The 27034-nt window shown below is 38.4% G+C and overlaps 3 protein-coding genes across 4 annotated transcripts in view; 2 read left to right on the plus strand and 1 right to left on the minus strand.

Moving 5' to 3' along the window:
- Positions 1-23663, plus strand: part of LOC124643637 (ankyrin repeat domain-containing protein 50) — a 64053-nt gene extending 40390 nt beyond the window's left edge. The window contains exons 25-40 of the mRNA XM_047182652.1: positions 4323-4504; positions 6001-6142; positions 7204-7394; positions 7984-8082; positions 8511-8694; positions 10196-10379; positions 11084-11153; positions 11899-12045; positions 14243-14326; positions 15001-15120; positions 16326-16450; positions 17482-17609; positions 18135-18395; positions 19938-20021; positions 21699-21769; positions 22155-23663. Of these exons, the coding sequence (XP_047038608.1) occupies positions 4323-4504; positions 6001-6142; positions 7204-7394; positions 7984-8082; positions 8511-8694; positions 10196-10379; positions 11084-11153; positions 11899-12045; positions 14243-14326; positions 15001-15120; positions 16326-16450; positions 17482-17609; positions 18135-18395; positions 19938-20021; positions 21699-21769; positions 22155-22270 (2188 nt within the window). The 3' untranslated portion in view covers positions 22271-23663. The remainder of the gene's footprint in view (positions 1-4322; positions 4505-6000; positions 6143-7203; positions 7395-7983; positions 8083-8510; positions 8695-10195; positions 10380-11083; positions 11154-11898; positions 12046-14242; positions 14327-15000; positions 15121-16325; positions 16451-17481; positions 17610-18134; positions 18396-19937; positions 20022-21698; positions 21770-22154) is intronic.
- LOC124643620 (putative nuclease HARBI1) lies at positions 74-1820 on the plus strand. Its single transcript, XM_047182635.1, has 5 exons — positions 74-437; positions 514-710; positions 789-921; positions 1011-1146; positions 1276-1820. Exons 1-5 carry the CDS (start codon positions 210-212, stop codon positions 1674-1676), a joined length of 1095 nt encoding a protein of 364 aa, XP_047038591.1. The 5' UTR covers positions 74-209; the 3' UTR covers positions 1677-1820.
- LOC124643621 lies at positions 1825-4136 on the minus strand. Of its 2 annotated transcripts, XM_047182636.1 has the most exons (5): positions 3429-4136; positions 3137-3340; positions 2876-3061; positions 2529-2733; positions 1825-2235 (listed from the first exon to the last, which is right to left on the minus strand). In XM_047182636.1, the coding sequence occupies exons 1-5, from the start codon at positions 3687-3689 to the stop codon at positions 2033-2035; spliced, it is 1059 nt and encodes a 352-aa protein (XP_047038592.1). In that variant the 5' UTR covers positions 3690-4136; the 3' UTR covers positions 1825-2032. The 2 variants fall into 2 exon arrangements, with proteins under 2 accessions (XP_047038592.1, XP_047038593.1); XM_047182637.1 differs by having other exon boundaries at positions 3137-4136.
- Positions 23664-27034: the final 3371 nt, after the last annotated feature.

The raw sequence follows: 27034 nt of genomic DNA on the forward strand, positions 1-27034 counted from the left end.
CATTTCGTTCCGAAATTTCGTACGAACGAAGATTGTTTGACGTTTATTGTCTATAACCCTACTCTAATTCGAAATGTCACGAACGAATATTTGAGTTTGACAGACGAAACTTCGGAATTTTAACCTCAAATTCAACGAAACCAAAAGTGTTATCGTTTGATTTTCGTTTTACTTTTTGTTTTGTGAATTTTGTGTGAAAATTATTGGAAATGGCTACAAGAATGCTTTTAATCGAAGCAGCTTTACGTGAAGATCGTGTAGAGCGAAGAAGGAACCGGCGCCGCTTGCGCAATCAATTAAATATAAACGAAATTCCCGACGTTGAGTTTGTAGGAAATTACCGACTCAATCGGCAATTATTCGAGGAGTTGTGCCAGGAATTAGTACCTTTATTACCTCCAAAGGCAAGGCGTCATGGAATTGAGCCTACAATTAAGGTGATGTTTTTTTTGATTACTATATATTTTCAATTAAAATGAGCATATCAAACTTCATAATCCTCGTCTTTTTCAGATCCTTACAGCCTTAAATTTTTATGCCCGAGGTTGTTACCAAGGGTCAGTGGGTCAAAACTTAGACGGGCCCTTGGCACAACAGACTGTTTCTCGTTGTTTGAAGGAAGTCACAACTGCCCTAAATGCACCCCATATAGTAAGGAAGTACATCAAATTCCCGCAAAATATAAATGAAAGGAATCTTATTAAGCGACAGTATGTACCATATCAAACATGATTATTATATTACGTGTTTAGAATGAATGCCATATTATCATTATTATCATATTGCAGATTTTATGACAAATATGGGCTTCCTGGTGTGATTGGGTGCATTGATTGCACGCATATTGCAATTGTTAGACCTTCAGAGCATGAGGAACAATATTTTAACCGAAAACATTTTCATTCTCTTAACACCCAAGTTGTAAGTGTAAGAACTAAACATTAATTATTTAATTGAGGCATTGACTGTTGTTTATATTATGATTCGATCCATCTTTTATTATTTTTCAGATATGTGACAGTGATTGCTACATAACAAATGTGGATGCGTCATTTGGTGGAGCAACACATGATGCTTATATTTGGAGAGAGTGTGATATTAGAAGCCACTTGGAGGGTCTCCAGAATGAAACAGTTTATCTGTTAGGTATGTTTGAGTGGATGGTATTTTGAATATATTTGTACAAGTTGGGTTAAAAGTGTTACCCCAAACTTTCACATTTATATTATATTATTAATTAAGTAGTGTTATTCACATATTATTTATATATTTTAGGTGATTCTGGGTATGCTCTAAGGGAGCATATGATGACACCTATAGACAATGCTGTTGAAGATTCTCCTGAAGGCAGATACAACTTTGTCCAGAAGCGTGCACGATCCACCATCGAACGCACATTTGGGATCCTAAAAGGACGATGGAGATGTCTTTTGTCAGCTCGGGAACTGCATTACTGCCCTGAAACAGCTGGTAAAATTGTAATAGCATGCTGTGTTTTACACAACTTGTGTTTAAGGGGTGGCATTGATGCTCCCGAGATGACAGAAGATCAACTCCAAGTGGAGAGAAGCCGACAGGTCCCCCCCTCTCAATCAGCCACTTCTTCAGCTCAAGCTCTACAGGCAGGTCGAAGGGCCAGAGCTTTGTTAGTTCAAATTTTAGAAAGGAATAGGTAGGACAAAGTTCTACTCAAGCACATCATAACATGCTCAAGTAGAACTTTATCCTACATATTTCTTTATTGAAATATATACTTATTGATTTCAAGAATTTGACATATTATTTCTTTGCTTTAGAGTTTAATAAAAGAATAAAATATATACTTAAAGTTTTATTTACTTTATTTTATTTATTTATTTATTTAGTACACTATGGAGAACTTACAGATAAACAAAAACTAAACAATAAAAGGAAGTCATAGTCGACACAGAGCCAATTAAAAGTCCTCGCTTATAATAATCCTTAAAATAAATATAATAATCATTAATCCTATGTAAACATAACAAATTAATAACAAAACACTAACAAAATCTTAATTCCTATCTACATATTCCTTTATTGTATTATGCAGCTGCAACAGGGTAGCACTGATGCCTGCCAATTCACCCCTGATGCCTGCAAGCTCTGCGTTTGTCACCGTCTCTCTCTGTGCACGCTCCTCTTCATACTGATATAATCTGCTTCTTACATCTGTGCTGGCAGATCGTCTCCTTGTAGAGCGTGTACGTCGTGAGGCTGCAAAACAACATTCCAATTTTAGTCAATAGCTCAGAACAACAGTGTAAACAAAATATTCCTAAGACACTTGAATGGGTTAAGTAACAACAAAAGTTCTCAACTCAACACTTGACCCCTTTAATACCATACATGCAAACATTTTTAAAAGATGCAATCATTATTCAATCGTAAGGTTAATCTCTATTCTTTATGAAGAGTATTTTATATAAATACACTCAATTTTTTTTTATCTATATTGTGTATTTTTTTTTATAATAGCATTACTCAATAAACCACAATAAAATACTTACAAGGTGTGAACGTTGGGCATTCTTGTGTGAATGGTGGTGGTACATAGGCAGCTGTTACAGCTGGACTCTCAGGTTGTGACAGCTGCCTATCTTCCTGGCTGGGTTCCACATACTCTAGAAATTCCTCTGGATTGTCATCAAAGGGCTGTGGAATTCTCACAGGATGGCTTGTTTGACTGGAGGTTGATGGAATTGGTTCATTGATCTGAAAATAAATATGTTTTAATTAACAAATGAAAGACTAGAGGAATTAGATTTGATGACATTAACTTCCTTTAAAGTAAATTGATGTAAAAAAATTTGGGATGTAATTAAGATTGTGATTCACTTATAAATCAAAGACTAACCTCCATAAAGGCTGGCACTCTGGCACCTGTTTGGCGATCACCAAACCCAAATCCCATTATTGACAGTATTTTCAACTGCCATTGGGACAGTTGGGGTGCCGTCAATGGACCACCTCCAGTCGCTGAAGCCAACCTCCGAGAATCAGCAGCAGCTTTCTTCGCGAGATGTTTGCGATCAAACCATACCTGCAAAATAAAAAAGCATGAGTTATTTATGTAACTATATTATTATATGTTTGTTATGGAGAAAATACTAGGTACCTTTTGCCACTGTTGAACAGTTTTAGTGCAACCACCCATCGAATTAAGATTGTTACACAATTCTTCCCACAGCCTCTTTGCGTGGGCACTCCCGTCACTACCTCTCAATCTCCCGCGAGCTAAATCTCTGTGTTCGTCCAGGAAATTGAGAAGGGTTTCTATTTGTTCAGGAGTTGCCGAACCCGTTTGTGGAGCCATTTTAAACTGAAAATATAAATGCTTATTATTAGAAAAGGCAATGGTGCTAGAGCAAAACCAAATATTACATTTGTATAATATGATATCTACTTACAAAGTTTTTAAATCCAAAACAAAACTTGTTGCGAACCAAAATACAGCAGACGTCGTACGTAGAAGTAGGTCTGTAGTAAAGTACGACATAATACTTCCTTAAGGAACGCGTACCTTTGTATAAACGCACTTGGAAACATGATTTATTTAATACGACACTTGAGAAACACACTCCAGAAAACTTTACAAAGTATTCAAACAAAAAATTGTAAGTTGACATGTTATGATTAGATTGTATTATGCAGCTATTTTTGGTTGTCATACGTGATAACCCATTTTTGGTATGAAATAGTACTCTTCAAATTAGTTGGTTAGCAATGACTGTCAAAGGGTTTTTTATAGTGTCGAGTCGAAAGTAGTTGAAAATATATTTTTTATGTAAAAGTTTAAATTGTTTGCATGAATATTACAAGAAATATGTAATGAATCACATTTATAATGTTACATGAATAAGTAAAGCTGAAAAGTTTAATAATTTCAAGTTAAAGTAAAAACCGTAACTTAGTTTAGTCGACATCATAAAAGCCCCACACAATATTATAGATTTCATTCGTTCACGAAAATTGTCTATGGTTCCGAACTTCGTATGCGCATCCGAAAATGAAATAGAGTAGGGTCACTAACGAAACTTCGTTTGAATTTCGTTCGATATCGAAGTTTCGTTTCGTTGAATAAGAGTAGACCCCCAGGAACGCATTCTCTGAATGGCCGAACTATAACAACACGTATAGGTTTTTGATGTTGCATTGAAAATGATGTGACCTATCTGTCACGTTATGTTCAAAATTGTGTCTATGTATCTATCACGTTATGTTCAAAATTGTGACTATGTATCTATCATGTTATGTTCAAAATTGTGACTATCTATCTTTAAAATTCACTCTCTTTTAACCAGAGCGGCAGCCTGGTCAGGCCACGAGGCCGTGGTCTCCCGTCTCCTAGCCGCCGGGGCTGACCCCGACAAAGCGGACGCGGAAGGCCGGACCCCCCTCATAGCGGCCGCGTACATGGGCCATGCGGACATCGTGAGAGCGTTGTTAGATGCTGGCGCCGAGATCGATCATGCTGATGATGATGGTGAGTAGTTAGGGGGTCTTTGAGTGGTGTTTAGGGGGCCTTCCACCCTTTACGAGGCCTCGTACCTATGATGATGATGGTGAGTAGTTTGGGGGCTTCACGCCTTTTATTAGGCCTCGTACCTACGATGTGAGGGGGGGGGGGCGAGGTCTCCCACATGGGGCCACGCAGACATTATGATCGTGCAGGCTCCTAGCCGCCGGGGCCGACCCTGACAAAGCGGACGCGGAAGGCCGGACCCCCCTCATAGCGGCCGCATACATGGGCCATGCGGACATCGTGAGAGCCCTGCTAGATGCTGGGGCTGAGATCGATCATGCTGATGATGATGGTGAGTAGTTAGGGGGTGTTTAAGGGGTCTTTAGGGGGCCTCGCGCGATATATGAGGCCACGTACCTGCGGCAAGGGGGTGTCTTTGTTAGGAGACCTTATACATGAGGCATACAGGCTAAATGGGGGGGGGGGGTTGATAAATTAGGTGGTCTACAGGCATCGCGCTATGTATTAGGTCTCGTACATGGGCCACGAGGCCGTGTTCTCCCGGCACCTAGCCGCCGGGGCCGACCCGGACAAAGCGGACGCGGAAGGCCGGACCCCCCTCATAGCGGCCGCCTACATGGGCCATGCGGACATCGTGAGAGCTCTGTTGGATGCTGGGGCTGAGATCGATCATGCTGATGATGATGGTGAGTAGCTAGGGGGTCTGTCTTAGGAGGCCTCATATCTACATGGGACAGTAGACATCGACCATGATGTTGAGGATTGTGAATGCCCTAGAAGGCTTAACGCTATACCCCATAGGCTGCATACATGGGCCAAGCACGTGAGGTGAAAACCTCGACAACCTGTGTTTTTCATTCCACACATATACTGACAGACTTCAAGAAAAGGTGGGAGTTCCCATAAATTGTTGTAAAAGTCGGTGGAAAAATAAACACAGCAGAAACCTCAAAACAAGGACATCTAAAGCGCTCATTCGCTTTTATTTTGCCACTTTTTTTTTGCACGGGAGATCATCAAATAACCCAGAACGTGGTGGGTTTCAGTCAGTAAGAGTGTGACACTCTTATTTAAACCATTTATTTGCTACACATACACTTTACATTTATAGGACAACAAAGAGAAGGAGAAAAATTATATGTAGCAGGAGACTCAGCTCAGTATACGCTGTGCATACAAGGACAGCACTGATTTTCAGCTGGCTCCTGACAGTTGAGCAACATTTAATAAATTAAAGCGCACACGAAAGCGGCAAAAAGAGAATAAAAAAAAACTAATGAAATTTTAAATAACATGGAAGACCAATACACTAAAATTAAAAATTTAAATTGTGTACAATAGTATAAAAAAAGAGCCGACGGACGCATGATTCATAGGTTTACTGCAATTTCTGCTGTGTTAAAAAATTTCGAGTCTTATCCTACCATGTACCTCGGCCCTGGTGTGCCCCACTGGCGTTTGCAGACACTCATTGAGGATTATTCTTTCATCTGCAGGTCGTACAGCACTATCAGTAGCCTCTCTCTGCGCAAGTGGCTGCGCTTGCGCCGCGCTGCTACTAGAGCGAGGGGCGGACGTCTCGCGAGCTGATCGCGATAGAGCCACGCCGCTGTTGGTAGCTGCTTTTGAGGGTCATACGTATGTATTGTGTTTTTTTATGTACCTATTTAATTTTGCTATTATTATACGTTAGGAATATGTAATTTAATGAATATCTTATCTCGTGGTATTTTTGAAGTGGTCCATCCCATTAAATCCACTTTTAACTTTATGAATTGTGCTAAATTGTACATTAGGACAGGGATGGTAGCCGGCCTCGACCTACTAACTCTTATCGCGGGTCCATTCTGTAACAGTTACGCTAGTTTCGCGATGCTTCAGTCTTCTTGAATGTACACTGGTGCTTTCTTTCTACATATACACCGTGACTTTTTAGTCGTCTTACAAAGGTCAATCTATCCGACATAAAATACCACTATAGTTCGGCCATTCAGAGAATGCGTTCCTGACACGTCGCGATTGAACTGACGACGTAACTACATTCATTGATTATTGATATAATAATGTTGTTTTAATGCTCCTCAATTGTTAAAACGGTAAACAACCAGCAAAAATATTTTTATCGTAACTGCAACGCAAGTAAATCGCTGTTAGTATCGTTCAATCGCGACGTGTCAGGAACGCATTCTCTGAATGGCCGAACTATAAACACGATTATTAATTTTATAGCCTTACTTAATTAAGATAATAGGTGCAAAGAAAAATACTGAAAAAAAAAAATGTTTACGTATCAAACGGTAGAAGGTAGGTACCTTCCCAACGCGCCGCGCTCCATTGATACAAGATTCGGGCAGCGCTCACAACAGGGTGTTCTTATAATCTACGTCATGCATCATAATAATGAATTAATTTTTATTTTTAAATTATTCAAATCTCATAAATATATATTTCTTTATATGAACGTTTACTAGTCATTGGATACATGAAGTGGGCTGCCGCTGTAAGACGACTAAAAAGTCACGGTGTATACGGCCTATCACTCTATAGTTTGTGAAATTAGATGTCATGTACGTGCCTCAATCACGATTTAGTGGTCGATTAGATTTCGACGAAACTTCGACAGTAATATAGCTTCATAATTTTCCTTTTCATCCATGTTTAGGGAGTTCTTTATTTCACATAATTTCTCCCTTTTTCAGTGAGATCTGCGAGCTCCTATTGGAGGCAGAGGCGGACCCGGAGGCGGGCGACGCGGCGGGCCGCACGGCGCTGTGGGCCGCCGCCGCCGCCGGCCACGCGCGGGCGCTGCGCCTGCTGCTGTTCTGGGGCGCCTGCGTCGACAACATGGACGCTGACGGACGCACTGTGCTGAGCGTGGCGGCGGCACAAGGTGAGTGTGTAGTGAACTGCAGCAAAGGTCCCCGAGGCTTGACAAGACAGCTAAGCGACTGAGAGTTTGCACCACTCATCCCAGCGCGGAGTGATGACACCCGGTCATCGTAGGCGTGTGGCTGTGGGCAGTGAATTTGGCTGTGATTAGCTGTGGCTCATCGTCCCTCTGTCTGCTTAGACGACAGACCCGTGTCGACGGCGCGCGTTGTTCCACGCGCTCTTCAAAGAGATGTCAGCAACCCCAGCGGGGCCCAGCAGGGCCAAGGCCTGCCGGGGCTGCGGGATTGTTCGCGCGAGTTACCGCGGCCCTGGTCCATAAAAGCCATACGACGGATAACAATGGGGTTTGAAGAGTCTGACATTCTCTCAAGCTGCTAAACCACATAGGGTGGGGTCATTTGATGATTTCCCATTAAAAAATAACGGTCCCAAACTAACCCTTTTTAAACAAAAAAAAAGCATCGCTCTTCACCACTTCCTGTCTGTTAACGGAAGAAGAACCCCACAACAACACATACAGAGGCTGCATTTAACCTTTGTGTACGGCACCCTGAAAACATACTAAAAGAAATGTATATTGTTCTCAGGTAACGTGGAGGTAGTAAGACAGTTGTTAGACCGGGGGCTGGATGAACATCATAGAGACAATTCCGGGTGGACGCCGCTACATTATGCTGCTTTTGAAGGTAATATTAGTTAGATATCTTTATATATACCTACACAATAAATATACTTGTATGAATGAATATGTAACTTGCGATTTCACCCGTGACGGGATAGTCAGTAAAAAAAAAAAACAGAAACACTTTGAAGCAAAAAAATTACTTCAAGGTGCATTGGCCTAGAAGTTGGTGTCGAAATTAATTAATTCATTAATTAATAATTTGCTGCATCCACTAAACATCGATTTTATTTTGCTTCTTCATATTTTAGCAGTAGCTTGTTTTTTTTGTTAAATGTTTTTTTTTGCAAGGAAGTTTCGTGTTCTCTAGGTATCATTGTCCACGAAAAGACCTAAATTAGAAATTATCAAAACATACTCATGTATATTTTTTCTTCAATACATTCAAGTTACAAATAAATATTCTCATCATTCCTTTTTATTAATTCCTAGGCCACATAGAAGTCTGCGAAGCTTTACTAGAAGCTGGTGCGAAAGTCGACGAAGCCGACAACGACGGGAAAGGACCCCTCATGCTGGCAGCCCAGGAAGGTCACCACAAACTGGTGGAAATCCTCATAGACCAGTGGGATGCGAGGGTGGAACAGCGAGCTCATGACGGGAAGACCGCTTTCAGGTGAGGATATCATCTCAAAGTCAAAGGTTTCATATAGACGTATTACAGGTACTTAAGAAACCTCAATTGGTGTACGATTCCAAAGAGTGGGTCTTATGGAGAATAACAGGCAAGAAACTCCATAGACAATCTTTTCAAAGAAGACGTGATTACAATATAATCCCACCCAAAACAAAAATGTGAAAGGCTGCCAAGTTCGATAATATGGGAATGCTTCGCCTATAAAAGAAGTGAGATCTGAATAAGTACCAAGTTCCTTACACATGCCTCAGTTAAAAATAGTCACTTTTTAATGATGTTACTTGGCAAGTTTTCACACACCTTGTTATAAACCTACTAAACGCAATGAATAAAGTATATAATTTTCTATTAAAACTTGCCGTTTTCAGATTTTTACTTTACTTTGACTAAATACAAACCTTTGTAACGAATTTCAGATCGGTACGACCATTCGAAGATATATTATATAAATATAGATTTTAGTTCGTTTTAGTTCCTTAGGGGTATAAATTTACATCGGGTATACACCTTCATTATTTTGAAACTGACTCACACTTGGCCATTTTCAGATTTTTCCCTTTACCTTGACATAAATACCTACCTCCATGCCAAATTTCAAGTCAATACGACCATTGGAAGTGGTCTAGGTATTTGATGAGTGAGTCAGTCAGTAAGTCAGTGAGTGTACAGTAAAAATAGCGATTTTCTGACGTCAATATCTCAAGACCTACAATAGGTATATTAATGAAATTTTGTATTTTAGATAAGTGGGGGGGTCTTAACAGATACTAGAAATTTGATATGCGTAAATAAAATAGATTTTGAGTTATAGGGGGGTCGAATTTGGCCCGAAATGGTTCGTGTAATATAACCCACGGTCGGTGTGTCGCTTTTTTTTGCTCGAACTTGGCGGACACACTACCGTGTGTCTAGATATAGGTTGTTTGGCCTTTACCATTTGCCTAGCCTTTTCCATGTTCCTTTTCCATCTGCATAGCCTTGTCCCAACTATGTTGGAGTCGGCTTCTGGTCCCTTGGTAAGACTGGTTGTCAGACTTCCTGGCTTGTATGAATTGAGAAAAATTATTGAATGGGGTAACACCCATACTGGTTGCCCCGGAAAGGCACCACAAACTGGTGCGAAACTTATAGACTAGTGACCATAGTCTTTGGCTGTGAAAACGTATCTTTTGTGGCATTAAATTTGTATATTATGTATTTTGCGGTTTGACCTCACCTTTTGAGTCATTATGTAGTCCCAAGTTGACTTTGCAATCTTATATCTGTTCTTTTTTGGGAAATCTTCATAAAATTACCCTGTGGCAGCGTGAGGGAGTATCAGACTCTTAACATGTTGCTTCTTAAGCCCCTTTACGTACCAGGGCCGCTATAACTTTTTCGAACAATCCCGCAGCCCTGGCAGGCCCTGATGGGCCCCACTGGGGCTTGCTGACTTAACTTGGGCACCACTATAACCACCATATTACCGCTTACTTCACAGACTAGCAGCACTAGAAGGCCACATAGAGACAGTAGCAGCGTTGTACGCGCGCGGCGCAGTAGTGGACGCGTTGGACGCGGACCGGCGCAGCACTCTGTACGTGCTGGCGCTCGACAACCGCCTGCCCATGGCGCGGTACCTGCTCACGCAGTGCCGCGCGCAGGCTGATACTACTGACAGCGAGGTATGGGACAGGAACGGAGTTAGGCTGGTACCCACGGTATCCAGGGACAGACCACCTTATTATAAGACGTGGTTAAAAAAAAAAGAATCACGTAAATCGGTCTATAAACCTCGGAGTAATCGATGTACATACATAGAAAAAAAAAAACATACCGGCCGAATTGAGAACCTTTTTGGGAAGTCGGTTAAAAAGTACCAGCACTTGTACTACCTTTAAACCACCGTCCCGAACAAGATCAGTGGACTAAAGCTATTACTAAAGCGGGTACTTCTTAAAACCACGTTTTATAATAAGGTGGAGAGCGTAAAAGGGGCGCAGATTACGACCAAATTTCTAAGTCACATAGCTCATTCAAAGTAGTAGTATTTCAAACTTACAATTTTTTTTAAAAAAAGCTCATAAAACTTGGTTTTTGGGGGGTCTAATATGGTCCAGAATGCAAATCGGTCTCTATTACAAAAAATCCTGTTTACCTTAACTTTAGTTTATGTAATCAACACCAACATTTAAAATAATGTCAATTTTATTCAGTCGGTTATAAAAAAGTGACCTCGTCACATGGGCGCCCGAAACAAAATTTCTTAGGGGCTCCTCGCTTCCCTAATACGACCTTGGCTCACATTTAAAGGAGATCGAAGCCGAATGAAGTGAATCGTAAGAACTATGTATATTTATACTAATATTTATGTATTGTTTTGGTGCAGGGCCGAACACCTTTGCACGTGTCAGCGTGGCAGGGACATACGGATATGGTCAACCTACTGATCAAAGTTGGTGAGTTCAATTTCTATAATACTATTTAGTACAGGTACATTTCGGTCGATGAATCTTGGCTAGTCTTAAATTAGGTATCTAGAGAATTACTCACTATTCGCAATTTCAGACTTTAAAGTCCATGTTTTCTCGAGATATTTTCTTCACCTTTAATCCATCATTGATGTTCAATACATACAACTTATTTTATTTTATTTTTATTTTATTTATTTGGAAAAAAAAAACAGTGACACATTACATTTTGACATGATATAAATACAAGCAATTATGAACAAATGTGTTACCAACGACATTTTCCACAAAATACTTACATTAAACAGGCTTATTTGCTAACAGTTATTTTAAAATATGAACCTAAAAGCTATACTATACTATACTTATAGATAAAAAATATTGATTTTTATTGACTAACTGTCTTCTTTATAATATTTACTATATTAACTTTTTATTATATTATATTAACTTAGGAAGTACATACAAACTTAGAAAAGTTGCATTGGTACTTGCCTTGAACGGAAACCACTTGTACTTGAGAGGATGGTTCTCAAGTACAAGTTTAACCACTAAACCAGGCAACAAATGTTCTACAGTTCGTTTATCATCTTGTATATGTTTATTATTTATATGTTATCATTTTGTCCATGTTCTTATATTATGTTGTTTTTGTTATAGTTTTTACACCATTTTCTAAAGTTGCCTGAAATAAAGGGAACAAATACTCTACTAGCACATTATTCTACTTCAGGTGGTGCAGCCGTAGACGGTAGAGACAGATGCCGTCGAACGGCCCTCCATGCGGCAGCTTGGAGGGGCCGCGTCAACGTGCTGCGAGCGTTACTCGACCAGGGAGCCGACCCTGCTGCCGTGTGTACCCAAGGCGCTACACCACTGGGTAAGTCAAAAAAAATCAAAGTAGGCTGAAAACCAGCACTTTTCGATCTTCAGCATTCACCACTTTCCAAGGGCTATTACTGGGGAGAAGAAGTAAACAAACTCTCCAGAAAATGTCTTTCTTATAAAATAAATGTTGTGCGATCCTTTTTAAGGCTCCGTACCCAAAGGGTAAAACGGGACCTTATTGTTTTCGCTTCTCTGTCCTCCGTCCGTCTGTCACCAGGCTGTATCTCATGAACCGTGATAGTTAAAGAGCTGAAATTTTCACAGATGATGTATTTTTGTTGCCGTTGTAACAACAAATATATGCTAAGAAAACCAATGAGGTTTTAGAGACGTCATACTCATTGTAAAGTAATAAAGAAATGGCGACATTTTAGTAATTACCTACAAGAACCTAAGCCAATTCATTTCTAGCAATGAATAAGTCAGAAGATGAAAGAGATATGTAGGACCACAATGTCAAAAAGAGATAAACATATTGTGCACGTGTCAATTGTCAACGACAGCTAATGACGTTGCATCGGCTGCCAGTGTGAACTGGGGAAAAATAGGTACACAGAAAGCAGAATGAAGAAAATAGACAGTTTTTTTTAAATAAAAATGTTTATTTACAAATTTTAATATTAGTAGATCTAAAAAAAAAACAGGTAGGGTAGGTTTATTACACGTTTAAATAAATATATTTCCAACTAACGATATATTTTTTTATTAAAAAAAATCCAACTCAAAGAAAAGAAAACTTTGTTTGTTTGTTATGAATAGGCTCAAAAACTAGTGGACCGATTTTAAAAATTCTTTCACCATTCGAAAGCTACATTAGCTACATTAGCATTACATTAACGTACTTGTCACTTTCCAGAAAGTGTTGAGAACAAATAGTTGAGTATGTCGTTGGCATCCAATCATCTTCTCGCCGTTGTGTTCTTACCACTTGTACCCATTTTTCTTTCATTAATCCGTCTTTAGGAAATCTAAAATAAAATATAAATTAATGTTGAAAGTCAAATGCTGTTGTTGTTGTGTTTACCTACTATGGATAATATTATTAAATACTGGTGGTGAAAAACAATATTGTAGCCATATGACCCCAACATCCTCTAGCATCGTTCGAATTGACAACACCGCGCGCCATTTTCTCGTTCTCTCTGTCACTCATACATGCAACGCACTATTTGTCTCGTTCGTGTAGATGTCAAAGCGGCAACAGCGCGACAGTGATTTTTGAGTAAAATAAAATTTATGATTTTCTGTTTTAAATAGATTATACGGTACTTACAAATGAAAAGACACATCCTTCTTGCATTTTACAGCAGGCCCAGTATAAGTGTTGCACTTTCTGAACACACAACTAGGCATTTTTCTTTATTTTTATACGCCAAACTCTCGCTTAAACATACGTTCGCATCACGGCCAGACGCAGGACGGACTGAGTTCACTCAAGCTGATCAACTTGTGTTTGTATCGCCGCGCAGACGTCAGTAAAACGTATCTACCTCAGATTATATATATAATATCATTGAAGAAAACTAGAATTAAATAAATATTTTGGGGGTCTCCCATACAACAAACGTGATTTTTTAGTCCGTTTTATAAATAATGGTACTAAACCCTTCGTATGCGAGTCCGACTGGCACTTGTCCGGTTTTTCGAAGTAGGCTGAAAAACAGCACTTTTCGATCTTCAGGATTACATAGGACAGCCCCTAAAACGCCCACCCTTTACCACTTCCTATGTGTTATTACTGGGAAGAAGAAGTAAACAAACTCCTCAGAAAATGTCTGTCATCAAATCATTTATTCAAACTTGGCTGCAAGACAGCACTTTTTGAACGTCAGGAATTTACAAAAGACAGCCCCCAAAACGCCCACCCTTCACCACTTCCTATGTGTTTACTGTGTTTATTCGATCCGTTTTACTCGCCGTCATTTTGACAGGGAATAGTCTCCTATATGTTACTTTTACATCATCATCATCATCATCATCATCATCTCAGCCATAGGACGTCCACTGCAGAACATAGGCCTCCCCCTTAGATCTCCACAGATACCTTTTGGAGGCGACCTGCATCCAGCGTCGACGGCGACCTTCATGAGATCGTCTGTCCACCTTGTTTATTACTTTTACATACATTGACAAATTAACATTGTAATAAAGGAACTAAGAATAATAATTATGTATTTACGCTTGTTCAGGTATAGCCGCTCAGGAAGGACACGAAGAGTGCGTGTTGTGGCTTCTACAGCACGGTGCCGATCCGTTGCAAGCTGATCATTGCGGTAAGTCTAGTATACTTAAACTTTGGTACCATAATCTGGTCTATTATAAGAGGGTTTAAAACAAATTGCTGCAGAATTTCTTTTCTGTTTAGTGTCCTTCAATTCGGATGGCACGTTAAACTGTAGGTCCCGGCTGTCATTGAACATCCTTGGCAGTCGTTACGGGTAGTCAGAAGCCAGTAAGTCTGACACCAGTCTAACCAAGGGGTATCGGGTTGCCCGGGTAACTGGGTTGAGGAGGTCAGATAGGCAGTCGCTTCTTGTAAAGCACTGGTACTCAGCTGAATCCGGTTAGACTGGAAGCCGACCCCAACATGATTGGGAAAAAGGCTCGGAGGATGATGTCCTTCAATTCCAAATACGGTATTTTTTTTATCAGTAGGCATCTACTGAAAAAAAATATCGATTTTAAGTGAATGTTTGCGAAATGGATAACGCTCCGTTTTGGTGGAGTCTTGACCTCATACATTCTCTGTTTGAAAAGAGGGCATTGTCTTGCATTAAGGCAGCAATAACACTGATATTGAAGTTTTGATGCTTTGATGTTTAGTTATTTATAGGGATTGTGTTTCTTTGGAAATTTTATAGGCACCAAACCCAAAGCATATTTATTCTGTTACGCAGGCCATTTCTTTACAGGATCCTAGCCTAAATCAAACTATTCTGTTACCCAGGTCGTACTCCAGCGAAGGTGGCGTGGCGAGCTGGTCACGCGAACATCTGCCGGCTGCTGGAGCGATGGGCTGCGCCTTCAGCCCCCGCAGCCGACCTGCAGCCGCGCCCGCCCAGCGCCGGTACGTACTGAACATACTGGAAGCTAGCGTTAGGGAGCCAGAGATATGGGATACCAGAGATCTAGAGATAGAGGGCATCAAGGGCGCCAGGGATGAAGAGATATAGACCGTCAAACATGTAGGAATATGGTGCAGGAAATGTGGGACTCCAAAGAGATCAGCTTACGTGGGATACCAGTGCTTAACAATGCCAGGGATGAAGGCAGGTTTTAGGGTTCCAAAGATATGGGACTCCAGAGATGTAGGGAATTAGAGATCAGTTCATGTGTGATGCCAGTGCTTAACAATGCTAGGGAGATACTTTGGGCGCCAGAGGAGCAGAAGTATATAAGTCGTCAAAGATGTAGGATTGTAGAGGTATAGGGCAACAGATATGTAGGGAGGTTCTTAGGGTCCAGTCCTTAGCAACGCCAGGGATGCAGAGATATAGGCCGTCAAAGATGTAGGAATATGGTGCCAGAGATGTGGGACTCCAAAGAGATCAGCTTATGTGGGATACCAGTGCTTATCAATGCCAGGGATGAAGGCAGGTTCTTAGGGTGCCAGAGAATCAGGAATATATAGAGCTCCAGAGATGTGGGATTGTATAGGGCGACAGATATGATAGGAATATGTAGGGTGCCAGCTACAGTGGCGTGTGAACATCTGCCGGCTGCTGGAGCGATGGGCTGCGTCCTGCAGCCGCGCCCGCCCAGCGCCGGTTCGTACTGAAGGTGGGGTTAGGGCTCCAGAGATGTGGGACCCCAGAGATCTAGAGATAGAGGGCATCTAGGGTGCTAGGGATGTAGGAAGATCATCATCATCATCATCTTTCAGAGCCTTTTTCAGGCAGTTTCCAGTTGTAACTAGTCTTGGATACGTAGAACATAGATGGCGCCAGTTGTAGGATACTAGAGATGCTGGATATGTAGCAAACCATAGATATGGGAGATGTTTTGTACCAATTATGGCAGGCAATAGGAATGTAGGCAGATATAGTACTATAGTAATGTAGTCGCAAATGAAGATCGGCGATGACGTGAAGACATGAAGACCGCAAGTAATGGAAATTGTTAGTAATATTTCCAGTGTTTGTTTCAGTCCAGAGAAGTCTGTCTTACCCAAGTCCCGTCACTTCGGTTTCCACATTATATGTATACTTAGTATAATTACATTATATTCATAATGTACAGAATTTCATACCAAATTATCCTCCTATCACCCAGGTTCACCAGAATACAAGCGTCGCAGCGTACACAGCTCTAACTCGACCAAATCGTCGTCCAATATGACCGCCGGCTCCGCCCGCTCGCACTCGCACCACGACCCGCCTGACACTATTACTGAGAAGGTTAGTTCATCATCATCATCATCTCAGCCTTAGGACGTCCACTGCTGAACATAGGCCTCCCCCTTAGATCTCCACAGATACCTGTTGGAGGCGACCTGCATCCAGCGTCTTCCGACGACCTTTGGTCTGTTAATTTGTACTCAAAAATCATTTGTTCAAACTTGGCTGCAAGATAGCACTTTTCGAACGTCAACAATTTCAAAAGACAGCCCCCAAAACGCCCGCCCTTCACCACGTGTTTTTGCTGGGAAGAAGAAGTGGTGGAACAAACTCCGCAGAAACAAACTACTTATCTAGCTCCCGCAATTTCACTTGCATCAAAATCAAAAGTCATTGATTCAAAGTAGGCTGCAAAACAGCACTTTACGAACGTCAAATTTACAAAAGACAGTCCACAAAACGCCCACCCTTCACCACTTCCCATGTGTTTTTGCTGGGAAGAAGAAGTGGTGGAACAAACTCCCCAGCAACATCCCGTCGGAACTACTGGCTGTACCGGTATAAAATATAGCCTATGTTACTCGGCAAGAGTGTAGCGCCCCAACAATTACAAGAGGATATAAGATACTTTTTTTAGGGGTGTGCGGAGTAGATCCCACGGTAAGCGGGTGAAATCGCTAGCGGAAGATGGTGAACAAACTGATGAAGGAGTATTATGTCGTGTAATTTAAATAAGTTAAAAATGTAATGTTGAGAGAATGAGGATTTTTGATTATCCGAAATTTGGTGCTTCCCCTCGGATAAAATGTAGCCTAATTTACCTCCTGTATTTACTGTTTATTTTGCGTATTAGAAATTAACCGTCGTACCACAAAAACTTTTAAGCGTCGGTTAGACACTTGTCTAAAAAAATGTCAGATTATAACGTTGACATAAGGTCCGTTTTGCAGCCACACTTTTTTTTGACAAGTGTTCAACAGATGTTAAAATTTCTGTAGTAAGGCTGTTAAGGTTTATATGTTTGCTAATCAGTATATAATACGAAGTAAATTATATGTAATTTTACCCTTATATTTTTGTTCTATTTACAGCCAAACCGCGCGAACTTATCGCTCTCGTTCGCCCAGCAAGTGGCGCGGTGCGGGCGCGGGCGCCGAGACATACCCGAGCACTCAGACATACCCGAGCATCATGTCGTCGAGAAAGATTCCAAGCTGAGGTACGTTATAGCAGACAAATATGTAGGTTTCCAGACAGATGTGCCACCAGACAGGTGTGTCGCCAGACAGCAAAGACTTAGTACCTTTAGTTTGATAGTTCCATAGTGATACATAGTGAAACCGCGTGAATCTATCGCTATCGTTCGCCCAGCAAGTGACGCGGAGCGGGCGCGGGCGCCGAGACATACCCGAGCACTCAGACATACCCGAGCATCATGTCGTCGAGAAAGACTCCAAGCTGAGGTAAGTTATACCAGACAAATATATAGGTCGCCAGACACCTGTGTCACCAGACATCTGTGTCACCAGACAGTTGTGTCACCAGAGTCAGTTTAGACTATGCACATTCAAACAATATTCCTATTGAGTATATTCTTGTAACACAATGGGAATATATATGGTCTATCTATGTAACAGTCGTACACTGGTACTCAACTGGAAGCCGACCCCAATATGGTTTGAAAAGGCTAACCAGATGATGACTTGTATGAAACATGGAAATCAACCGTTTTTTTACTCCACAGGAGCTACCTAGCCAACGAACGTGACGCGGAACTAGTAACCTGGTCAGGTGCCGGCCGCCGCTCCAACTGGCGCGGCGACTGCTCGCCTCTCTACGCCAGTCCGCCTCGTACTCCCGTCAGTGACGTCACTTCCCCCACGCTTCCGTCACTTCCTACTGCTGTGTTACAGCCCGTACTGACAGATACGCATTTCAATAGGGATACACATATGAGGATTATTTTGGGAAGGGATAGTAAGCCGCCGCAGGATCGGAGTGAAAGGTTGGTTCTAGTATTTTTTATATTTATTTATTTATAAGTCAAAAATCATCAAATGACCCCTTCCGCTGTGGGTTAGCAGCAGTGAAGGAGTGTCAGACTCTTACTGACTAAAAACCGTCGTATTCCGTCGTAGGCCTTTTATTTACCAGGGCCGCGGTAACTCTTTCGAACAACCCGCTACTTGACAGCCGGTTGACAAACTGTCTTACTAAGAGGTTGCCCGGGTAACTAGGTTAAAGAGCACAGGTTACGTCACTTCCCCCACGCTTCCGTCACTGCCTACTGCGGTGTTACAGCCTGTACTTACTGATACGCATTTCAATAGGGATACCCATATAAGGATTATTTTGGGAAGGGATAGTAAGTCGCCTCAAGATCGGAGTGAAAGCTTAGTTGAAGCATTTGTTTTTGTTCAATTAGTAGGTTAAAGGTGGATTTCCAAAAGCTATCTATCCGCCAATTTGCGATTTGAGGTTGAATTTCCCCCTTTATAGGCCAGTCTTATCAAGGGGTATCCGGGTAACTGGGTTGAGGAGGTCAGATAGGCAGTCGCTCCTTGTGAAACACTGGTACGCAGTGGCAACCGTTTAGACTCGGACCTAGTTTCACTGAAATGAGAAACGTCTGTTTGTCGCAAAACAACTGTTTAGGTACTTCAGTTACACGTAGAATGTCATAACTGACGTTTATGTTGTTGGTGTACTTGGGCCTAAGAAACAACCGCACGGGTCGATCGATCACAAAATGTGGATGGGTGAACATGGTGGAATCTTCGAAATTCAATTCCCGTGTTTCTAAAGTCACGATAATTGACTGTCGGACCTACCAATGAGACCCTCATTGGTAGGTCCGACAGTCATTTGAACATCTTTGGCAGTCGTTACGGGTAGTCAAAAGCCAGAAAGACCGACAAAGTTTTTATTTATTGCTTCTTAAAATAGCATGTGCCTGAATTATTGGACTTTTATGAATATATAAAGAAAATATACCGAGAGAATGAATTACTATTTTAATAGAGTTGTACCTGGAAGTGTAGATATGGGAATTACATAGATGATATTTGAATATGAAAAGATATATTATAATGCTTTTGTAATGTGTTAAGTAACGCTAACATGTATATTGTATATCGATGTATGTTTGACGGATATTCGGCTTTCGGCCTTTAAGTAATTTTTTATAAGTTTAATTACAAAAGTAAAGAGATATTTTCAGTGTAACTAGAAAAAAAATGTTTATTTTTGGATATCACAAAGATTGAGTTAAGTATGGATGGGATCGGAGATGTAGATCGAAGGCCAGATAGATTGATTGTCTAAAAGATGACATGAATAATCTTCTTCACGTATGACGTCTGACAGAGGAATGGAAGCGGAAAACATATTTAGCGATAAGTCTTTTTACAAATAAAGATTCTTATTCATACAAATGCTGGGCGTCGGAGGCCGAATACCAAAGACCGAAGGCCGAATACCTCAGACCGAATACCCGTCATTTAACTATGAAAACAAAACGCTATAGTAAAGTGTATGTGTAACATAGCGAGGTGTGGAAAGCGATGGGTCGCGTAGCGTACAACAGGCTTGTGGGCAGTTTCGGCCGCGCTAGAGGCCGAATATTTAAAAAGTGAGTTCATTTAGTTTTGTTGGAGGTGTGACTGTGGATCCAAGCAAATATTATTGAGCATTTAAAAAAATACTAGACATATAGTTGCTCTATGCAAAATAATAAGTATTTGAAACAAAAACATTTGCCGTTTTTACTCGCACTTAGCTGCGATTTGAAAACAACTTGGTTTTGCTCCCAAGGAACTATACTCAATTTGAACCGTATTAGCCAGAAATATGTAGCTTAAAAAATACCTTAAAGCCAAATTAATATTAAAAAATGGGTTCATACACAAACTCTTTTTAACAACAACTTTCTAAGAATATACAAAGAAATTAAGATATTTACTCCATTAAAAAAAACTTCGAATTAATGGACTCACAGTCACACCTCGGGTTTTAGCTGGGATGGCTAATTGGCTCGTGGCTGGTGATTAGGTTTCGTACCTGGGCTTCATCATCATCATCTGTCACCATCTAGCTGCTTAGTAGTAGGATAGGAGTTTTTGCGAATGACACTACAGCAAGCCCTTTAAATAGATTTGCTAGGTGTCCTCCCTGCTTGGAACTACTTCATGCATCCGGATAAAAGCTTTAAAGGAAAAATTAGGTTAAGCTTAACATAATTTGATTCTATTACTAAGTATTTTATTTTTGTTATTATGGATCCTTGATCCGAAATAAATTAGAATTAGTATATGTATATTCTAGTTCGTACCAACAAGATCCTGCGACACTTTCATATTTTAAGAACTAAAATGTCTGCAGACAAAATGACAGTCTAAGTTGTATTAACAAATTGATATGTCTAAATATATTGCTGTATTTATAATAAAATAATATTTCTAACTATGTATTAATACATTCATCAGCTTTCGCAGCTTAACTAAAATCCACTAATTTTGGTGGTTGGGTGCACGAAACTTAATATAAACTAATACCGGTTTATGTATTTATATATGAAACTAAAATAAAATAATTTCACTGTATATAAATAAAAAATACTTAAAACGATCCTGAAATTGTGTGTTTATCTAAAGGTATTATCTATCCATATGTTTCTTTAACTAAATCGTTAATATGCTAATATTGCTAATACACCATTATTTTTTAATTAGTACACAAAAAAATGGGGCTCTATCTGTACCCGTTACGGATCATATTTGTGTAATAAAAAATAAACAAAACGAAATCCCAAAATTGTCCAGGAAAATTTGTCTTATTTGGTAAATTCGTAATTGAATCAAGGGGGCAATTTCGAGCGAGAGCACGCGAATGCGAGAGCGACAGTATGATTAAAGAATACTACTATGAATGACCTGGAATTACCTGTACAATGTTTCCATGAATTGAGTGACATTTTTGGATATAACTTATCGCTAATAACTTTGCTGATTATGAATATTAGTTTTTGAAACTTTGCATAGATAATACTAAGAACGTTTTTAGGGCTTATTCCCTTTAAGTATTTGCACTAATTAAAAAATAGTGGTGTATATTAGCGATAATATAACTAGAGTATATTTAAATACATAATGTTATACCTACATATCCCAAAAAAACTTCAGTAACTTCCGGTAGTCGAGCAAAACCTTGTTCTAAGTTTTAAAAATATTCAAATAAGGTATATATTAAATAGGTTTACTTTATACTATTTATGTCATCTCAAAACTAATTAATATTTGTTTGTTCGTAGCAAGAGTAAGAGGAACGGCATCGTGACAAATCCAGCGATGCGATTGGTCGCGAACGTCAGAAATGGACTTGGTAAGATCAGTAATCTATAGTACAATATTAAATTAAAATATTTCATATACTAGAAACTAAATAATATAGTATGATTTATTTATTTATTTCTAACTTTATAGTCCAGGTTTCCTCGAGATATTGACCTTCACAGTCAGAATTTTTGTAAGGCAGATAAACTTGCCGATTTTTGTAGGGCGTTCTGACTAGGATTTTCTGATCGACCTTTTGTACGATATGTGCATTTTATTATTGCCATCAGGGTGTTCTTTATTTCTCCCAAATGTCGGTCACTGATGTTATCGGACGTGGACGGGCCTTATTATAATAAGGGACGAAGGTTTAGAAACTTCCAACGTAAAAATTCCGATTGTGTAACATTCTAACAACAAAATTTCCATCACAGACAGCGCAGCCGCCAACATACGCAGAACGGGCGTAGCCCTAGCGGCTAGTGCCAGCTCCGCGAACCCGGCCGTGAAGACCAGCGCTTTCCAATGGAGAAAGGAAACTCCACTATAAACGGAACACATGAAAAAACTACGGCTTAAAGTTCAAAAGAACCTTCGACAAGGTAAACGGGTTAATTTTCTCGTTTAAAAAATTCAAGGTCACCTTTTCAAGGTCAAGGTCAGATTTTCAAGGTCAATGTGATTTGAAGGTCAGGTGTGATGAGTTTTGTTTAATCTAGCTTTTTGGTTTGAAAAGTTTGATTTAAAATTTGGTTTTGTGATTGATTTGTCACTTGTAGAGATTGCCAGTTTGAAAAAGGTTGTTTTTTAGTAATGTGGCAATATTGAGTTTATTGATGCTTGTGTTTATATTCGATATTTTTAGAGGCCTACTCGAATATTTAGCATCGATTTAAAATGTACCTGTCTGTTTTAGAGGATAAAAATTAAAATTTAACGATTTGAAGGAATTATAGTTTCTTAAAAAACTTCCACAGTTTCGATAAATCCTAAGACAGACAGACATACATCTTACTTTTGTCTATATACCTAAGAAAATGTACATAAAGGTACATACATAATGTAAAGTTCATGATTATTATAACTACTAAAGGCAATATATAAAAAATAACGTGTATTATAGAAAGTTTAATTATTGGAAAAAAGTAACGTTTATAGATATAAATGACGCATATAAACATATATTTTTAATAATTAATAATACAGAAAATAGTATTTTTCCTTTTTCGTTCTCGTCAAATTACTTTGCCGCTCTAACGTTAGTCTGAAATGTCTTGATTTAAACTTCAGGACGGCAAACTTATATGACAAGAACTGTATATTATGTTTTCTTTATATGGGCCTAAAACACATACAAATCTATGTATTTCATATAACAGTACTATATACTTATAATATTTTTGACATATATCAATACTAATTTTCTGTATACGTAATCTATACTTATAAATTTTTTGTTTGTTCAACATTTCTAAACGATAATTTGAGTTTGACAGTTAATGCGATGCTATACGATTTATTTGAGTAAAAAAAATAATGAAACAATTCTATGAAGGGTTTTTGACTGTATTTTTCGCTAAGTTACATGCATTTGAAGCCTATATGTTATTCTAAAATATAAGCTTTATTAATGTCAAGTTTTATCAGATTTATTTCAACCGTTTGTGCGTAAAGAAAGTACGCAGACATATTTTCGCCTTCAATTAAAATTATTAAAAATTCAGTCAACTACCCAAAACCTTCGCAATTGCTAAAAAATATCTAGTCTTTAGGTGCTGGTAAAGCTATATCTATAGCATCGCACAGCTTTCAAAACTATCAATGCTTTACTTTTTAACCGACTTCTAAAGAAGGAGGTTCTCAATTATTAGACCGCGTATTTTTTACTATTTACTAATATTATATCAGTATTATTAACACATTAAAATGTATTGGCTAAATTATTTAGGTTTTTTTTGCATTTGTTTTTTGATAAATCAAAAACAGTACAATTATTTTGTATGTCCGTGTATTGTAATATGAAGTGTGAAAAAGTAATAATTTGGTACATTTTTATTGCTGTATTCTCAGTTTTCACTAACTTTGGTTTTTGAAAATACTCAGCTAACTGTAAATAATTTTCCAAACTAAATATAATACATATTTGTAAAAAGTTACTGAGAGACAACTTCCCGCACCCGGATAAAAATACATCATAATATGTGTCGATCATAATCTATATTTGTGCCAAATTTCACCTCATTTTGTTCAGCTGCTTAAACATGATTGCTAAACAAACATAGATACAAACTTTCATATTTTTATTACTGGTAATATCAGCAATAGAAATGTACCTCAAAAAAGTGTCTGATCTCAAAACGAACAAACTTTTATATAAAAAAATAGATATCAATTAGTTATTTTCAGCGCATTTATTCATTTGTACATATATTTTGTTTATATACTAGTCTATATTTGTGTGGTTATTAAGTATGGAAGAAAATGTGTAACGCCCAGACGCCATTAAAACGCAGTGGAGAAGTTTTAAACTCATCATCTGCCGAGCCTTTTCCCAACTATGTTGGGGTCTGCTTCCAGTCTAACCGGTTGCAGCTGAGTACCAGTGTGCCACAGGGAGCGACTGCCTATCTGACTCACTCAACCCAGATATCCGGGCAAACCCCTTGGTAATTCTGGTTGTCAGACTTACTCGCTTCTGACTACCTGTTTCGTCTTACCAAGGAGTATCGTGTTACCCAGGTAACTGGGTTGAGGAGATCAAATAGGCAGTCGCTTCTTGTAAAACACTGGTACTCAGCTGCATCTGGTTAGACTGGAAGCCGACACCAACATAGTTGGGAAAAGGCTCGGCAAATGGTGAGGGCTATAATTTTTGTGTATTGTTTTTTGAATCTATTTTCAGTACATAAGCCGATAGTTACATCATAATTTTTGCGTTAAATAATGAACTGATGTATATCTATACTTCGGCCGTTCAGAGAATGCGTTCCTGACACCTATCAGTTAGTCACGACTAGTGATGGGCACAACATAACACTGAGTTCGTTACCGTTCCTTCAAAATGAACCGCCGCATTATTTTAAGATTATTTTCGTTTTAAATTGGCGGAATCATTTGTTTTATATTTTAGTTATTTAAGTGGAAACCAAAAAAAGGTAATATTCATATAATAAAATTGTTTTATTTATTCTTTGTTACAAGTACATTGAATTGAATGTGCGAACAGAATATTAATCAGACTCCGATTTGCTTGAGGAGGTGGTGTCTTCATCATCATCTTCGCCTACATGTATAATTATATTATTATCAATAACAGAATCAATCCTGATATCTCGGTCTAACAAAAGCCGGGTAATCAAATAAAAACAGATCGAAAACACTTGAAAAACGTGGTCTATGCGCACGAAACGACAACGGACGACTGTTTTAGCGTCACAAAATGGCGGCCCATAACGCCATTTGGGGTTACCATTTTTAATCTAAGTATAAAAATGCGGTTTGGTCATAGTTTTATTTTTATATTTCATAAACGTTATAATTAAGTCTTATAGTCCATTATTTTCCAATTCTTAAAAAGAAAATCAAAACGTATTATTTTATATTATAACTGTATAAGAACAGATTACGATACTTGCCTGTTATTTTTAGCACAGCACTACAAAATATAAACCGCTGACATAACCTTGTAATAGCGCAGTATAGATTTAGAAAAATATTGTTTACCAAGTTATTTGACACTCAGTTTGGCACAAAATTATAACATTCATTGATTATTGATATAATAATGTTGTTTTAATGCTCCTCAATTGTTAAAACGGTAAACAACCAGCAAAAATATTTTTATCGTAACTGCAACGCCATTGCAAAGTTACGTCGTCAGTTCAATCGCGACGTGTCAGGAACGCATTCTCTGAATGGCCGAACTATAGTAACATACGAACAAAAGTGCTGAACCGAAAGACGTACTATTGTTAGAAAACGATAGCTCAGGGAATCGGACAAAATTATTCCTAGCAATAATTTGTCATGATTAAAACTGTAGATATTATTACATATATGTACTAAAAAACCTATTTATGTATGTGTAAATGTAAAATAATATCGATCGATGTAAGTGTAACTAAATATATTTAGGTTATTTTACTTATATATATTTCTCGAAATACTCAAACGTTATTTAAAGTTTTGTGGCGTTTCAGAATGACCAAACTATTACCCCATAAGTTTAATCTCCTTATTTTTTTCAAAGTCAAAGTTTAAGTCAAAGTCATGTCAAAATAGAACTTTTTAATATAAAGATAAGATTTAACATAAAGAAAAATCGAAATCATACTGTGAAACAACTTAATATAACCTATAAGTAAAATAACCTAAATAAATAAAAAAATAAAGGATTGTACGTAAGTGTTGCCATCAAGTTTATTTATTTTTTAAAGCCTCTCAATAAATAATTAAAAGGGGTATCGAATTTCAAAGAAAAATTGTATTTTTGGTACGGAATGACAGAACTGTCAACTGCACCAAAAAACAGTCAAATAATATATTTTTATTCGCCATTTTGAAGTTAATACTGGCAACACTGAAACTCGATTGAAAACGATTACGATTGTTACTAGGTATCGATTTAGTTGTATTTATTTTTTGTAAAATTGGAAAATAAATATTGTAACTAAAAGATGTTTTGTGGTTATATAATGGTCATTTTGTGTTTGATATACTAGTTGTGCCATGCAGATATAAAATGCTTATAACAACTGAAATTATCAGTAGAGAAAATTATTAAACGATAATCTTTCTGTACTTTAATTCCGACCCCTACTTAAGTTCTTTTTTATAACGAAGACTTTTGATTGTTTTTTTATAGAAAAAACATTTCTCAGTAGTAACTTGGTTACTATTCAAGATTAAGAGTCCTTTTGAAGATAAAGGATAACATAACACGAATTTGAATTGTTTAAAAAAGTGTTCTTTCAAATTGGACTTTTCGTGTCAACTTAAAAAACAATTGGACGTCCAAGTGTGATGTTATGAAAAAAAAAAAACAAATTTAAACGTTGTAAGTTCGGCTTGTAAATTATTTCATAAAAAGTGAAAAAAAAAAACAATATCAAATACATAAATGACCATTATTATGACTTGTAAATTAGGCAGCGATTAGAAAAAAAAAACCTACAATTAATAGAAATAAATAAAAAAATCTCAATGGTAGTTGTGTTAGGGTTTTGGAATTATTAGGTAATTAATAAATTTAATTAATTTCAGTGAAATATTAAACGTGTACTTTATTGTACATTTAGCTACGCCAATCTGTAAA

Source organism: Helicoverpa zea, chromosome 28 (assembly GCF_022581195.2).
Source record: "Helicoverpa zea isolate HzStark_Cry1AcR chromosome 28, ilHelZeax1.1, whole genome shotgun sequence".
Lineage (NCBI taxonomy): Eukaryota > Metazoa > Arthropoda > Insecta > Lepidoptera > Noctuidae > Helicoverpa > Helicoverpa zea.

What these genes read in the sequence shown, in the direction of transcription:
- LOC124643621 (XM_047182636.1), bottom strand. Translation starts at nt 3,689, where the DNA reads ATGACAACCAAAAATAGCTGCATAATACAATCTAATCATAACATGTCA. An exon ending in GTTTTGGATTTAAAAACTTT is followed by an intron (nt 3,341 to 3,428) that starts GTAAGTAGATAT and finishes TTATATTTTCAG; the next exon opens with TTTAAAATGGCTCCACAAAC. An exon ending in GAGTGCCAGCCTTTATGGAG is followed by an intron (nt 2,734 to 2,875) that starts GTTAGTCTTTGA and finishes ATTTATTTTCAG; the next exon opens with ATCAATGAACCAATTCCATC.
- LOC124643620 (XM_047182635.1), top strand. Translation starts at nt 210, where the DNA reads ATGGCTACAAGAATGCTTTTAATCGAAGCAGCTTTACGTGAAGATCGT. An exon ending in GAATTGAGCCTACAATTAAG is followed by an intron (nt 438 to 513) that starts GTGATGTTTTTT and finishes CGTCTTTTTCAG; the next exon opens with ATCCTTACAGCCTTAAATTT. An exon ending in ATTCTCTTAACACCCAAGTT is followed by an intron (nt 922 to 1,010) that starts GTAAGTGTAAGA and finishes ATTATTTTTCAG; the next exon opens with ATATGTGACAGTGATTGCTA.